This window comes from Cephus cinctus, unplaced genomic scaffold (assembly GCF_000341935.2).
Source record: "Cephus cinctus unplaced genomic scaffold, Ccin1 Ccin1_scaffold1042, whole genome shotgun sequence".
Classification (NCBI taxonomy): domain Eukaryota; kingdom Metazoa; phylum Arthropoda; class Insecta; order Hymenoptera; family Cephidae; genus Cephus; species Cephus cinctus.
In genome coordinates, this window is record NW_014333573.1 from 439,156 (window position 1) to 452,800 (window position 13,645).

General features: G+C 46.1%; 1 protein-coding gene and 1 long non-coding RNA gene across 5 annotated transcripts in view; one reads left to right on the forward strand and one right to left on the reverse strand.

Annotated features, from left to right (window-relative positions):
- Positions 1–5,026: 5,026 nt before the first annotated feature.
- LOC107271804 (insulin gene enhancer protein ISL-1) overlaps positions 5,027–13,645 on the forward strand; it is a 12,435-nt gene continuing 3,816 nt past the window's right edge. The window contains exons 1-4 of one of the 3 annotated variants that reach the window (XM_015748229.2): positions 5,029–5,085; positions 5,188–6,095; positions 10,891–11,077; positions 12,033–12,337. In XM_015748229.2, coding sequence (XP_015603715.1) covers positions 5,978–6,095; positions 10,891–11,077; positions 12,033–12,337 — 610 coding nt within the window. In that variant the 5' untranslated portion in view covers positions 5,029–5,085; positions 5,188–5,977. Of the gene's footprint in view, positions 6,096–10,890; positions 11,078–12,032; positions 12,338–13,645 lie in introns of all 3 variants that reach the window. The other 2 variants (XM_025089035.1, XM_015748230.2) reach the window with 2 other exon arrangements.
- The window catches only part of LOC112494958, a 2,686-nt gene continuing 1,398 nt past the window's right edge, over positions 12,358–13,645 (reverse strand). The window contains exons 1-3 of one of the 2 annotated variants that reach the window (XR_003060988.1): positions 12,979–13,541; positions 12,582–12,893; positions 12,358–12,499 (exon numbers count right to left, since the gene is read on the reverse strand). This is a non-coding gene — a long non-coding RNA (uncharacterized LOC112494958). Of the gene's footprint in view, positions 12,500–12,581; positions 12,894–12,978; positions 13,542–13,645 lie in introns of those variants that run through there. The other variant, XR_003060989.1, reaches the window with a different exon arrangement.

A 13,645-nucleotide genomic window follows, 5' to 3' on the forward strand; every position in this document is an offset into this window, starting at 1 on the left:
GGGGGGGGGGGGGGGGGTAAATATTTATTTTTTTATGGCCACCAACTTATTCGTGGCTGTGCCCTTTGTCGGGAAAATCGGCTAAAGGGTACCACTACTACTTTTCGGCTCTCCCACACAGTGCTCGGTCTACTCCTAGCGTATTTATACTTTCTCCATCTGCATCCGTACGTAGCGCGGAGACGCTAAAATATGATTGAGCATACAGAGTGAGGTAAAGGGAAAAATAAGAAATTAATACCTCACAGCTGAGCGGTCGCGCATGCGCGAGCATAGTTAAGAAGAAACAAAAGGACCGTTCGAGGGGGTCAAAGAGGCGTCTGTCGATCGAGAGGAAAAAAAAAGAAAAGTTGAAAAGGAGACCAGAGCAAAAAGTCATTGCTCGTAGAGTTAATTTGACATTGGAAGGTGGCAGCTCTTAGCGAGGCTGACGAAGCTCAATCGTGGTCGGCGGAGGCATTGTTTTTCTTTTATTTCACCCCGCGCGTACACATCTCAATTTCTTCGTGGTGTAATTTTTTATTTTTTTTTTCATTTTTTTTCATTTTTTTTTTCACCTCCTTTTCCACCACCGCAAACTCTTTCCTTCTTTTTCTCTCTCTCTTTTTCACTCTTTATTTTTCTCTTTTTTTTTTTCTTCTTTTTTTTCAGCGAACCACCGACTCCTCTCGTGGTCTCGCTTCGATGCGCTAAGTGGCCCTCTTCCCATTTAATGACAGGCCGGCCTTGTGCCCTTCTTCGATTCACCTCGCTACTCACTGCTATTCTTATTTCTAGTCGGTGAGAAATTACAAGACGCATTCTCATGTGTTACCTCGTACGCGATTACGTCGTATGTCTAAATTACGTTGACGATAGTCAATCCTGCGCGTTCGAAGCGTCGGGCTATCCTACAGAGATCTCTAGTATAAATCTATGGGTGTTGAAAAAAAAAAAAAAAAATTTTTTAAATTAAAAAATGAATAATAACAATCAGGCGAAAATATGAATACCGCATGGTTATTTTTTTTTTTTTTTTTTTTCGATACCAGCTAATATTCAAGAACGTGGAAGGATCAAAGAAGAAAGGGAATGGCAGAGGGAGGTGACAAGGGATCTAGGGCTCTATTATGTCCTCAGAATGCAGGTGTCGGACTGACTCGACAGGACGAAAGATCCTTCGCAGAGCCAGCGAAGAAGTGGTCATCCCAGCGCAGATCAAAGATTGACGCCGCTGATCTGAAATGCCATGCTGGACCTTCTGGTACTATTCAGATACTACCGTAAATAGTAATAGGTACTGTCGTGAGCGTCTTCCGTGGACTGGCCATCGGATCCAGAAACTTGATTCCTGCGGTAGGCTGCGTACCAGTGTATGGATCCCGAAGATATTAACGAATCAATAAGAATTCGCTGACCGCCCGTTAGACAACAGATAAGATAAGCACGCGAATTTGTGTTATCGTAAATTTGATAAAAATTCACGATGGTAGAGGCCAGATGAAAGTATGGCTAAAATGAAAAGTATATATGATAAAAAAAAGAGAGAACTGGGTACGCGTTACTTTAGGTAGAGATTCGGAGGGTAGCGAAAGGTGGGTACCGAGTCCGAGGTTTGGTATAACGTACAGAGCGACATGGTAGAGACTTGCGCGTAAGCGTCCTATTGATTTCCTGTGTAGCCCAGACCCGGTGGGTGTTAGGGACTCTCATCCTGAGGGTAACGCGTCCTATAGGTAGCGAAGCTGGTATACGGTACCGAGGAACGAATCAGAATTCAGGTGGTGCTCCCGTCATGGCCGACGAATCTGCCTATGAGCGACGAGATGAGATCGTAGAAAAATTCCAACAGCGAGCAGACCAACGTTTAATATTCAGGGAGCACAGGGATCGACTGATCTTGTAATCGACTTCGGATCTTAGTGGTCCAATCAGGCCACGAAACCCGTAGATACAGCCTACTGATGTCCCTGTGGATGCTGTGCCGAACACGTTTTACATGGTGTTAACCAGTTCGAATGTTATAAAGGGTAGGTACCTATGGGATGCTGATGGGTGCTGGACCAGGATCTTTTACCATACGTGAAACAAAAAATTGGGACGCGTCAGGAACCCTGTCTCGAAAGACTGGGTTATGTGGTCCAGAGTGGGAACACGTGGAGTGAGAGAAAATTATGGGATGGGTTAGAGAGGTTATAGAGGGGGGAAGATCTTGTGAGGTAAGGGAGTGTGAGAGAGAGAGGGAGAGAGAGAGGGAGAGAGCAAGGGATGCCAAGAGCGGACTGTGAGGGCCTTCATGGGCAGAAGCTTTTAGCCGGGCTAGATGGTGCCGAGATAACGGCGCACCGAAGTGCAGAGTGCGCCACGGTAGTAGTGGACTTGTATGTTTCTATACTGTACGGGCTTGTAGTAACGGCAATGTTTGACTTGCTTACCGAAGAACGCACCTTTGTCAGACCGAGTATAAAATCGGATAGACAACAGGAGAAATGAGAAGGTGGACCCGCGTGGTATAGATTGAAATAGAGTGAAACGTGTTTAAATTATTTTTTATTTTTTTTTGAAATTTTTAATTTTTCAAAATATTATATCTCAAGTACCGTTCTTACCCTTTCGGGTAATAATGGTATTTACGAGGGAGTTTTCTGCACCATTTAGGAAACTCGTGTAGATGCGTAAGTAGAGGATATTCCGGGTTGGTTTAAGCCTCGGGCGAACGGGGTGTACCTAGCTAGTTCCCCGGGGTGTAATAATTGATAAGGCTAATGAGGGTAGCCCAGGTATGCAGGAAGTAAGGAAATACGTAAATAAGGTAACCGGGCGTAGGTAACTAGGAAAGCCAGTGCGCGAGTAAGGGTATAGGGACGAAGGGCCTACGGGGATGGGTGCAGGTAGGGTCGTAAATAAGAAAATAGTTACGAGCATCCGCAATGTTTTGATCGGAGAGATTTTCGTGGCTGGAAATTATCGTAATTCACATGAAAATCGTGGGTAAAGTCCAGGAGCGGTAAAGGCAGAGGTACGTAATGGGGGTGTCGTTGGGGCTTTACGCGGGCATACCTCCAAGAGTTCTATACGTGTCCGAGCACTAATAGCAGTGTACCCGTACAATGGTATCTGGGTCCGATTTTGGTAGCGATGACGACGGCCTAGTACTTTTTGGGGTATCGTCGATCTGCGAGGTGAAGGTTAGGTACGCATCGCGTAAGTCCTGGCGCCAGGCTTTACGATCTGGTCCTACCGTCCTGCAGGTAGCAGAAGCCCGCGGGACTTTTACTGCGATAATCCTCGGGGGCCCCGTACGGTAAACAAGGGCGCGACGCTCTTTGGGTCCCGCGGGCTCTTGATTTTTATTTTCTTAATTTTACCGGGACTCCCGTCGAAACACGGCGGAGCTTAGAACAAAGGGCGAAGGAAAAAAGTTTGTTCTTGTACGCTCGGCCTGCCGCTTGTCAAAATCACGGGGACTTAAGGCCCAGTTATTGACAGTGTGTCGATGCGGGTCCCGGTCCGTTCTTACGTCATTGGTATTTCCGAAAAATCAGCCGAATCTTGGACGGGCCCAAAGAAAGGCGCACGGGCCCAAAAAAAAAAGTCTATCGCGATAATTCTCTCTCCTCCTAGCTGCTACCGGGTACCGCAAAGAGAGCATTCGTAAATAGGTAAAATATCCAATCCTCCTAGTGACAATAACTAATCCATTTCTCATTCTGGGCCAGTGCTTGTAATCCCATGGGCCTTACGGTCCGCTTCTACAGAATAGTTTTGGAATCGATCATCGCGCAAGGCTGCCTTACAACATTACTTTCACGGATCCGCCTAGATCTAAAGTCGTTGAGGGTGTTTCGCGCGTAGCGACCACTTTTCTTTTGGGTCTTACTTTTACTCACGCTAGTTTTTTTTTTTTCTCACCACCTTTTCTTCGTCCCACTTTCACGTCATCCCTTTTTTTCCAAGTCCGCTAAAACTTCCCGGCAGCCGCTATATACACGCATTGGCACGTATGTATGTATAACGGTAGACGTCGGACGCCGCAAGGCCTAAGACGAAACGGGATGACGTAGAAGACAGGGGCCTTACAGTGGAGAAGTGGGCCTCTTAAGCGGCTCAGCGTATGCCAGCGTAAAGCCGACAAAGCTATCAGCACCGAATGCATATTGCCAAGGCAGATGCTCCGCTTTGAGTGCCGAGACTTCTCGAGTGCCGCCATGTGACACGCGAACTTCTCTCGTAACACGGGTAGGACCGTGGATGAGTTTTGGTAAGGCCCAAAAAATTTTTGCTCTCCAAAATTACCGTGGGTCTCTTCGATCGGGTTAATTATGAAAAATGAAACCCCGAAAAAAAAAAAAAAATTTTTTTTTGCCAACCTCAAATTTTTCATAGCACCCAAAAATTCAGGGTCCCTAGATAACGTACAGGCGACGATCGGTATGCATTATTTTTCTATCGGTACAAAAGACATACGGACCGGGCATACAAGTTTCTCCGAATAAAACTTTCCAACCGGCCAGCGATCCCCATTAGTCATCCCGATGAATAATTGCAAGATCAAGTCCCGAGGCACAGTCCCCACAAAAATGTTAAATTACTCTAGAAACAAGGCCCCGAAAGCTCGATACCCACCTATAAAGTCCGCTACGTGTTTTCGTTCTTCTAAAATTCAGACGCCACGGGTTTTACTTGTGTCGATGAGAATTCGTACGGGGCGGGGGGCCTCTGCACCGTCGGCCTGGAGTATCGTCGCTCCTGGATGCCAGAGAGTGGCGGTCATCGGCGAGAGGCCTGAAGAGAGCTGCGAGGGTTAGAGGGAAGCGAAATCGATTAGGGAGGTCGGCCATTTTGTTGCTGGATCCGTGGGCTGATCCAATGAGATTCCGCGGAGGCGTGGAGGCCAATACGAGGCGTGGTGGGTTCTCTACACGCAGGGGCTCCGAATCTCGCCTAACCCGATGCCGGGGAGTGGGACGAAAATAATTGAGAAGTGGGGATAAACGTAGTGGGGATCCGGCACGATAGACCGAGGAAAGTCAGTGCCTCTCTGGGCCCCGTGTCGTCGACGTCGTGGCTGTTGATTTTCTTCGTGGTTTACCGGTCGCTTCAAAAGTAACCGGCTTGTCATTGGGTCTCTTGCATATATATATATATAAGCACGCAGAAAACTATATATATATATATCGATACATATATTTTTCCTCTCCCGTACAGACCCAAAATTTTTAAATGGCACACGCAACATATGTATATATTTATATTTGTGTACCTACGTGTATATACGTAACGTGAATTATGTTCTATGGTGTCGTGACACGAAGACGTTAATGGATTATAACAAAAAGAGAGTGACAGCTGCATCTTGCTACACAAAAATTCCTTTGCTACTTGGATACGTTATTTAAATTTATTATCAAGCTTCGTAGGCTTCGTACCTTAACAATTTGACGGCCAGGGGCTGAAGTGCAATTTGAAAAAAAAATATGAAATTTTATCACGGTGACCTGTCAGACCGTTCGAATCCTTTGTATTTATCGTTGGAACTCGTCCTACTGTCTGACAATGGTAGCAGCATGTATTCTTGATGCGACCGAGTGAAGTACGTGAAGATAGGGAAAAAAAATTTTTGAAAAAAATCAAAACCAACTGGGTCCAGACGCTTTTCGGATGGTTCGATAAATCAGTGTTAAGAACGTCAGTCGAATTACTGAGCTTGCAGCTGTTCTTCGTCATGATCAAGAAACTATGAGGATCCTTGGAGAAATTGCGATAAAGTCGACCGAGGGACAGTCGGGATTTTTGAAGTCTGGATGAACGTTGGGTCGTCGGGCGAGTGAATAGGGTCAGGACCGGTGAGCACGTTCCTGTATCTTTTTCTTCCGACGGTGTCAACGGTGGCGGATCGTAAGGAAATAAAAAGTGGGAGGAATCCGTCAAGATTGCTCGAAAGTCGTGTGAGATCCGCAGAGTCGGACGAGCTGCAGAGATTGGGGGTTCCAGCGTGATGCAGCGGGCGGGCCCCGGCGGCGGGCCCGGGCCCCTAGGACTTCAGGGCCCACATAGGTCCCTGAAGATATCGCCCGTCAAGATCCAGGACGAGTGTGGCAATCCCATGTCACAGAGTACGTATCAGTAGAAATTTCAATTATCTTTCTTCGTATTACAAAAATATTTTTCCGAACACCTTCCGACGGTCCCAAAATTTATTCGCTTCGAGAAATCAGGCCCCGCTGGGAGTCACTTTTCATCGACTGCACAACTGCTTGTAACACGGAAGATCGTGGAGTACATGAAATTGGTCTTTTCAATTTTTGTTGAAAAAAAAAAAAAAAAAAAAAAAAAAAAAAATTTCACCGATCCGTAAGTCCCTGCACGCGCGTCCTTTGCACTCGAGGATCATGAACCCGGTTGGACGTTATCGTAAAATATGGTTAATCACGTTTTTCATACTAATTACCACGATCAATGGGAGTGGTGATATTTTTTTCAAAATGAAAATCCTGGCAAAACTTAATTCACACTTCGTTCGGGACTTACGTAGGTCCCAAAATATAAATATATCACTGTAGCACGGTGTTTTAGCCCGAGGTAACTAGTGGCGTATGTAACGAGGCGTAACGTGACGACAATGGGTCAATAGTGAGAAGGTACGGGAGACTTCAACGGGCTGGAAAATAGGGGATGATTCTTTGAGCCGCTCTAATCGCCGATATTTTCTATATCGAAAAAGCCAACCCCTCGGGCATGCGAATGGGTCCCATTATCTTAGACGGTTAACTAAGTTCGGTGTGGAGTGTCCATTAGGAACGATTACCACCCTGCATCGTTACAGACCGTATAGGTCGTCATAGCGTTACAACCCTTATGAACGCGTATGGATATTTACGACTGCTATTGCAACCCCGAAAATCTTAATACGCCCCTGAGCTAATGACGGGCCCATTTTCTGGTCCCTGGACCGCCGCGGATTTTAATCAGGCAAAGTGCCCGATCGAAGGTTGACCAAAGGGTCCCCGGTGCAGGGGGTGGTTGGGTGATTTAGTTTTTGGCCACTGCGAGGAGGGTGAAACTGGCAAGAGGGTAGCTGGGTATGGCTCGGTACAGTGGCGCCCCCACCGAAGGTGGATAGACGCGGAAGCACGCTCCCGAGCGTAGGGGATGATTTTGGTATACGGGCCACCCCCAACCCCCCTTTGAAATCATCAGCCGATTAGAGTGCAGATGTTCTCATCCGGAGATTATGAGCCTTCTCTCTCACTCTGGATCTCCAGGCCCGTAGCTACCCCTCGGCCACCTTCTGGCACCCTTAGCTCCCTCGGAGGGTGCCCCACCCTAGGGTTCACCGAGGGGGTGGCTACGATCGAATTATCGCGAGTGTTTGCGGAGCGGCGGCATGCAATTGAATTAGGCCTACGCTTTCCTTGGGCTCCTTTACTACGAGTCGCACGCACGCCTTGGCGCCCACTCACGGAATTGTCTTTGCATCCATCCGGCTGGATTCATCCCCTATTTTCAACCCCAAGATACCATTTTGAGGTTGGGTATCGATGACAATCCAACTTAACCTCCAAGTGCAGAAACACGTTCGTATACGCAGCGTTGGGTAACGTGAAATTTCATTAAACAGCGAACAGAGCGCAGGGCCCAATTACTGACACCATAAAACTGAGAAAGGACAAAACGCACGGGCCCGAACGATTTGTAGGAAACACTTGACATGCTTGAAAAATAGACACTTCCGGGTGTGACTTTTTTCCAAATCAAAGGACCCAATGGCTCAGCCACCGAGCAGCAGGCTGATGGGCCAAGTCACTCGGAGCGGTCAGGCCCTGAACTACCTCAGCGAAGAGGAGGCTGGTCCTAACTAACGTAAGAACAGTCTGGGTCCCGGTCGGGCGCTAACGATGGTCAACGGAGGCTATCGATGTCCTGGGTCCTGGCGCCAGGACCCGGGGCCCTTTACAAGCAGTTGGGCCCGTGGCGCCTTCTGGACTTTTTCCACTCATAAAACCCTTGGCTGTCTTGGTTCATCTTTTTTTTGTCTTCCCTCCTCGGTCACCCTCTTCGACACTTCCTGTCTCCAGTTCATCGGGCCACGGCCAATTTATCTCGCAATCTCAAAGTCTCCGTCGCGACGCCACCGGCTCAATCGTCGAAACCGTGAATTTTGAAAATTTTCATCAAGCCGTCCTGGACCTGATCGACCAAGACGTATGATCTTTCTCATACTCTGAACCCTCCTTTACCCTGGGTACGAACTTCCCTTTTTCCTTCAGCTTCCACGTAAACTCGTAAGGATCTACCGCACACGTAGTCCCAATGTCCAGCGTTACCATTCGGCTACGGATGATCGAGATCACGGTGGAAGGAAATGAGGATCAAGGATCAAGAGGGCCAAGTCCAGGGGAATTAGAACCTGCTCTTGGGCGACGCTTGGGCGCCTTGTGGACGCGAAGGAATGCCGGTTGCTGATAAAAGAGCCGCTCGAACACCTACATAAATTTACAGGGATATCCGAGGACGGGCTTTCGTTCATTTAGTGGTACAACCTAAATTTAGTACGGCTATCTGCCGACTACGTGGCGCTCTACTTCTCATTCTCTGATTGCGTTTATATATATATATATATATACATCTTACATGCTAACTGCTCCTAAGGTCTTTGGGTATAATTTTTCTAAAATTCGAATTGGGCCTCCCTCAAGTCAGTAGTCGATTCGCGTCTCCTCCTGGGATCGGTCTCGGGTGTATGCACGCTTAAGGGTATTCAGCGTCGCGGCGCCTCGCCCATTTTCGTAACATGGGTCCCGCAGGCAGCCTCCTTCTCGGATCCTTGGATTCCGTAGCCTTTCTTGTTCCTGATAAGAAATCCCAAAAAAAGTTGAGACACGGGTTAGGTTGGGTTTCGAGTATCTCTTTTCGGATAGAACGAAGACGAGTTCTTTGTTCGTAAGTGAATATAGTTACGGCAGCTCGGCAGCCGTAAGAATACATTGTAGTACGTGATTTACCGTAGAGATGATTTTTCGAAAAAAAATTAATTTTTTTGTAAATCAACATTTTTGACGTTTCTCCTTGGTATTTCGGAATCTCCGGAATTTGGTACCGTCGTATGCCGAATTCTTTGCAAAGATCTCGTGCCTCGTCGAGGCTATCGCGGACGAACGGCAGAAATGGAAATTGGGATAAAAAGGTTAAATAATTAGCGAAGGTGTTAATGAAATACCGGCGGAACGCGCGGGACACCCAGTCGGCTTCTCTGAACTGCCAACGACCAGACATCCTCGACACGCGGCCCGGCGCCGTTCCCTAACCTCTATCTTCTCTCTTTCTTCCTCCTTCGCTTATTTCACATCTTCCTCTCTTTCCTTTTTCTTCTTCTCCCACACGTTGACGCACCCTGGATACTTACGGAAAATAAAAAGATCCCGTACTATCTGACCCATGCCATTGGAGCTGTACGGTACCGATCCACCGCACTCGTCCTAGGAGAAGAGTTCCGTCTTGGTACCTGGATCCTCCGGCAGGATCGCGCAGATCGGTCACGTGACAAACATGAGAAATAAATTTTGAGTATCGGTTATGATAATTTTTTTTTTTAAATTTTTTTATGCTTGGTAAATTTTTTTTTTTTTTGTAAAATTTTTTTTTTTTTGTGGTAGGCTTGTTTTGAATTTTATTTGAAACTGGCGAAAAATTGGCACGGCATACGGTGCCATCTTGTGTGAATCCGTAGAACGACAGGGAAAGTTCATAAATATTTAAATGGCGTGCCGTGTCTTTAGCTTACACAAAAAAGTTTCTTTGACTCAGTCCTTGGATCGGAACGGGCTCCTCGGAACATGAGCATTAACTGTACCTGGTGGAATCGAAGGAGGAATAACAGCGTACAGGATCGGGATCGGGATCGGCTAGGTACATACCTGATCAGGTACATGCCTATACGTTATGCATGGCGTGCACACCTCTATGGGGCCCCCACGACCAGCTACGGAGATACGAGGCGAGCTGGTTGTCGTTGGAAGCTAATGGGACGCCGCCGACACTCTCGAAACGTCTTTGATCCTAGCCGCTTCTGACCCTTTAACTTCTCCCACCGTGCCAGTACAGCAGGCCCCTTCCAACGGGCCCAACTTGTTCTCCCTGCCGCTGAACTTCTTTGACTGTACGCACTCGCGGTACGGGTCTTGTAAGGTTCTCGAAAGACATTGCAATTCGAGTGAGACTGAACCTGTACAATTTTCGGACTTTGAGCATCTTTTTGATAGGGCCTATTTTAATTTTCTTTATATCTCCCAGGAAGATCGTTCGGACTTGGATTTAATTCGGTTTTGACGATTTGGTTCGTGTCTGTCTGACAGCTGTCAGACGAACTGTGCTGCGATGATTGATTTTCTTTTGGGCCTTATTGGTAATACAAGTTGAGAACCTTTTTCGGTGTGGGTGTTACCCAAGCACTGATTGGTCCCTTTTACTTAGGACACGCCTCTCGTAGCCACGCCCACGTTCTACCGGTTCAGGAGTGATTCGCAGCAGAGATTGGCTTGAATCCCCGTCCTCGTTCTATATTTTCACTCACACGAGTACTCGACCAATCACAGCCACGTTCCGCCAGCCCTTTCTGTCAGTTAAATCACCGATACGGTAACGCCCGTGTTTTGGATAAAAATTTTTTTCAAAAAAAATTATTTTTTTCTACCATCAACTTTTAAAAACGGTTCAACCCCTTTTTCGGCTTAATCCGGGAATCCCATTGAAGTAACTACTTCAGGACTTACATTCGATAGAAAAAATTTTATTACCCGATTACTCATTTTTATCAAGCCGTTCCCGTTCAATTGTCCTTCGTTATCAGTGATATCGACTTTTGAATAACTGACAAATACTCATCGTTGTCCCTTTCTTATTTACTTTCAGAAGCCAGCAGCTCTCTATGCGTGGGTTGCGGCAGCATAATTCACGATCAGTGGATCCTGAGGGTAGCACCGGATCTCGAATGGCACGCGTCGTGCCTGAAGTGCGCCGAATGCCAGCAATTCCTCGACGAGACTTGCACGTGCTTCGTACGCGACGGCAAGACGTACTGCAGGCGCGATTACGTCAGGTAAGTTTCTTGACCTAAAAAAAAAAAAATTTGACAGTTCGACATAAAAATTGTTCGCGCTTTCCTGAGCGGTAAAAAAGCAAAATTCGAGTCAATAAAAAAAAAAAAAAAAAAAATATTAACCCCGATGAATTTTTCACTCCGGTCCCATCTACGGACCAATATAGAAAGGGCTACTGACAGCAAGTTTTAACAGTTTGACAGAATGTTTATTTGAATGGATCCATCTAACGCGAGAACGAGCCTCGAAAAAAAGCATCCTGACGCGAGCATCCGGTTCTGCCGATGTCTCAACTCCGTCTCTCTCCTTCCTTCTTTCTCCCTTCTCGCTCCGTCTCTCTCTGACTCCTTAGACCGATTTCTGCGATCCCTAGGTCGAACCTGAGTTACTAACTGAGCCAACAGAACGCGGATGACACGTTTGTTGCTCCTGTCATGTCAACCTGTCACACTTGACGATTAAATAATCCGCGTGGGTGTTCCCGCCATGTGCCCACCCACGTGCTCGACTGCCCGATCCTATTTTCGATCATTGCCAAATTTTTCATCTCCCTTCCCCACGTGGCACCCAGCCTCGATTTTTCTCTCTCTACTTCCCACAGCGAAACAGTCGTTTCTCGTGTCTTCGGCTTTGCGCGACCCTGCGAATATACAGGAAATTCGCACATTAACGATACGTTATCACGTGGAATAGTCGTTGTTGAAAAAAATGAAAAAAAAAAATTTTTTTTTTTTTTTTTTTTTTTTTTTTTTTTTTTTTTTTTTTCATTATACAATAATCACCCATCTTTCGTACAATTACAAACTGTCTAATTAGCTGTTAATTATAGTCCGATACCATTCTTGTCTAATCTAACCTGACGTTTATCGACTCACGTCACTTCCTCCAATTATCCTCGCTTCTAATGGTCGCTCGTTAATATCCTCTATTCGACCCGCTAACTTTGACTTTCAGGCTCTTCGGTACCAAGTGCGACAAGTGCAGTCAGTCCTTCAGCAAAAATGATTTCGTGATGCGGGCCAAAACGAAAATCTATCATATCGACTGCTTCCGGTGCTCGGCCTGCATGCGGAAGCTGGTACCGGGTGACGAATTTGCCCTGAGACACGACGGCCTCTTCTGCAGACTGGACCACGACGTTCTCGAAGGCGGGAAACTCTGTTCGGGTCCTGGTGCCGTATCCGGGAACGAGAACAACAACAACGCCTCCCTGACGAACAACAACAATCATTTACATCCGAACGACGGTTCAATGTCCGGTGAGTGAACGTACATTAGTCCAATGCCGTGTATGGTATACCCCTGGTACAGCCTTCAGGAGAGTCGCGTATTTCCAAATCGTGGATCAAGGGATCTCGCCTACCGGTCATCCCTCGTATAATTCATGGATGAACTTCGGTCCACTTGACGCCTCTCTGATCCTGAAATTACGATATTATCCATTTGGATTAACATTGTCAAATAGAATCTGCGTTATATTATGTTAGGACAGGCTGCCTGTACTTGGCTGGTAATTATTGCTCCGCCACGTTACGCGGATGATGAAGGATCTGAGCGGTATATGTTGCGAGGATCCGAACGGGGATCAGGAATAGGATGCAGCACGTGTGAAACCCTGGATTATTTTGGCTTTGTCCACGCCGCCTAAATATTCCACTGGACGACCACCCCCGAAACACACTTCGGAAACCCTTCTGTACGTCCCTTCGAGTATCTGTAGGCGCTGCTTTATTCAAGTGGTATCTCCGGTCTGGGTAGAGTCGGATATTTTCCAAGGGATCGAAGAAGATCCATTTTTTTTCTCTCTTCAATTTTCTGAAATCAATAATTTTTCTTTTAGGTTAAATTTTTGTAAATTTTTTTTATACCGCACAAATATCGTTGCATTCTTATATGTCACCGGGTATAGGTAAATCTCCCCTCCGAAAGACGGTAGCAGCTCTTATGGGATTTTTATTACCGGCGGGGAAGAGGATTGTAAAACTTAAAGGGAGATGGAAGAGAAATAGAAAGAAGAGACCAACGTAAATCCAGTGGACAGGGCCGTATGCTGGAGGTGTCAAATGTAACACCATCCCGTCAACTACCGTCGCACACAGAGACGCGTGACTTTTTTCTCATTTTCTAGTTTTCTTATTTATGCATCACGTATCGCTTGGTATCCTTCGTCTTTCTTTGTCTTGTTGTTTAATATGTTTTTTAATTTATATTTTTGTATATTTTTTTTTTTTTTTCACTTGAAGCTATTATATGGTTAGTCTGTATATGTCGCCGGGGTTTGGTCTCAGGTTTTTTTTTTGGAAATTTTTTGACATTTTTTGACAATTTCGGAATTTCGAAATTGCTTGATCCGACGATCTTAAATCGAAAACGACTATCGCGTACCGGTGATTGATAAACGAATGGACTATTTGATTATCTACGATTTTCGTGGAATCGATTGGTCATCGAAGAACGATTACAGAAATTTTATCGAGCGTATCGTCAATTCGAGAGATGAGAATCGATTAAACGACAATTTTGATTATTGCTTGGTCGAGTGATTTTTTTTTTTTTTTTTTTTTTTT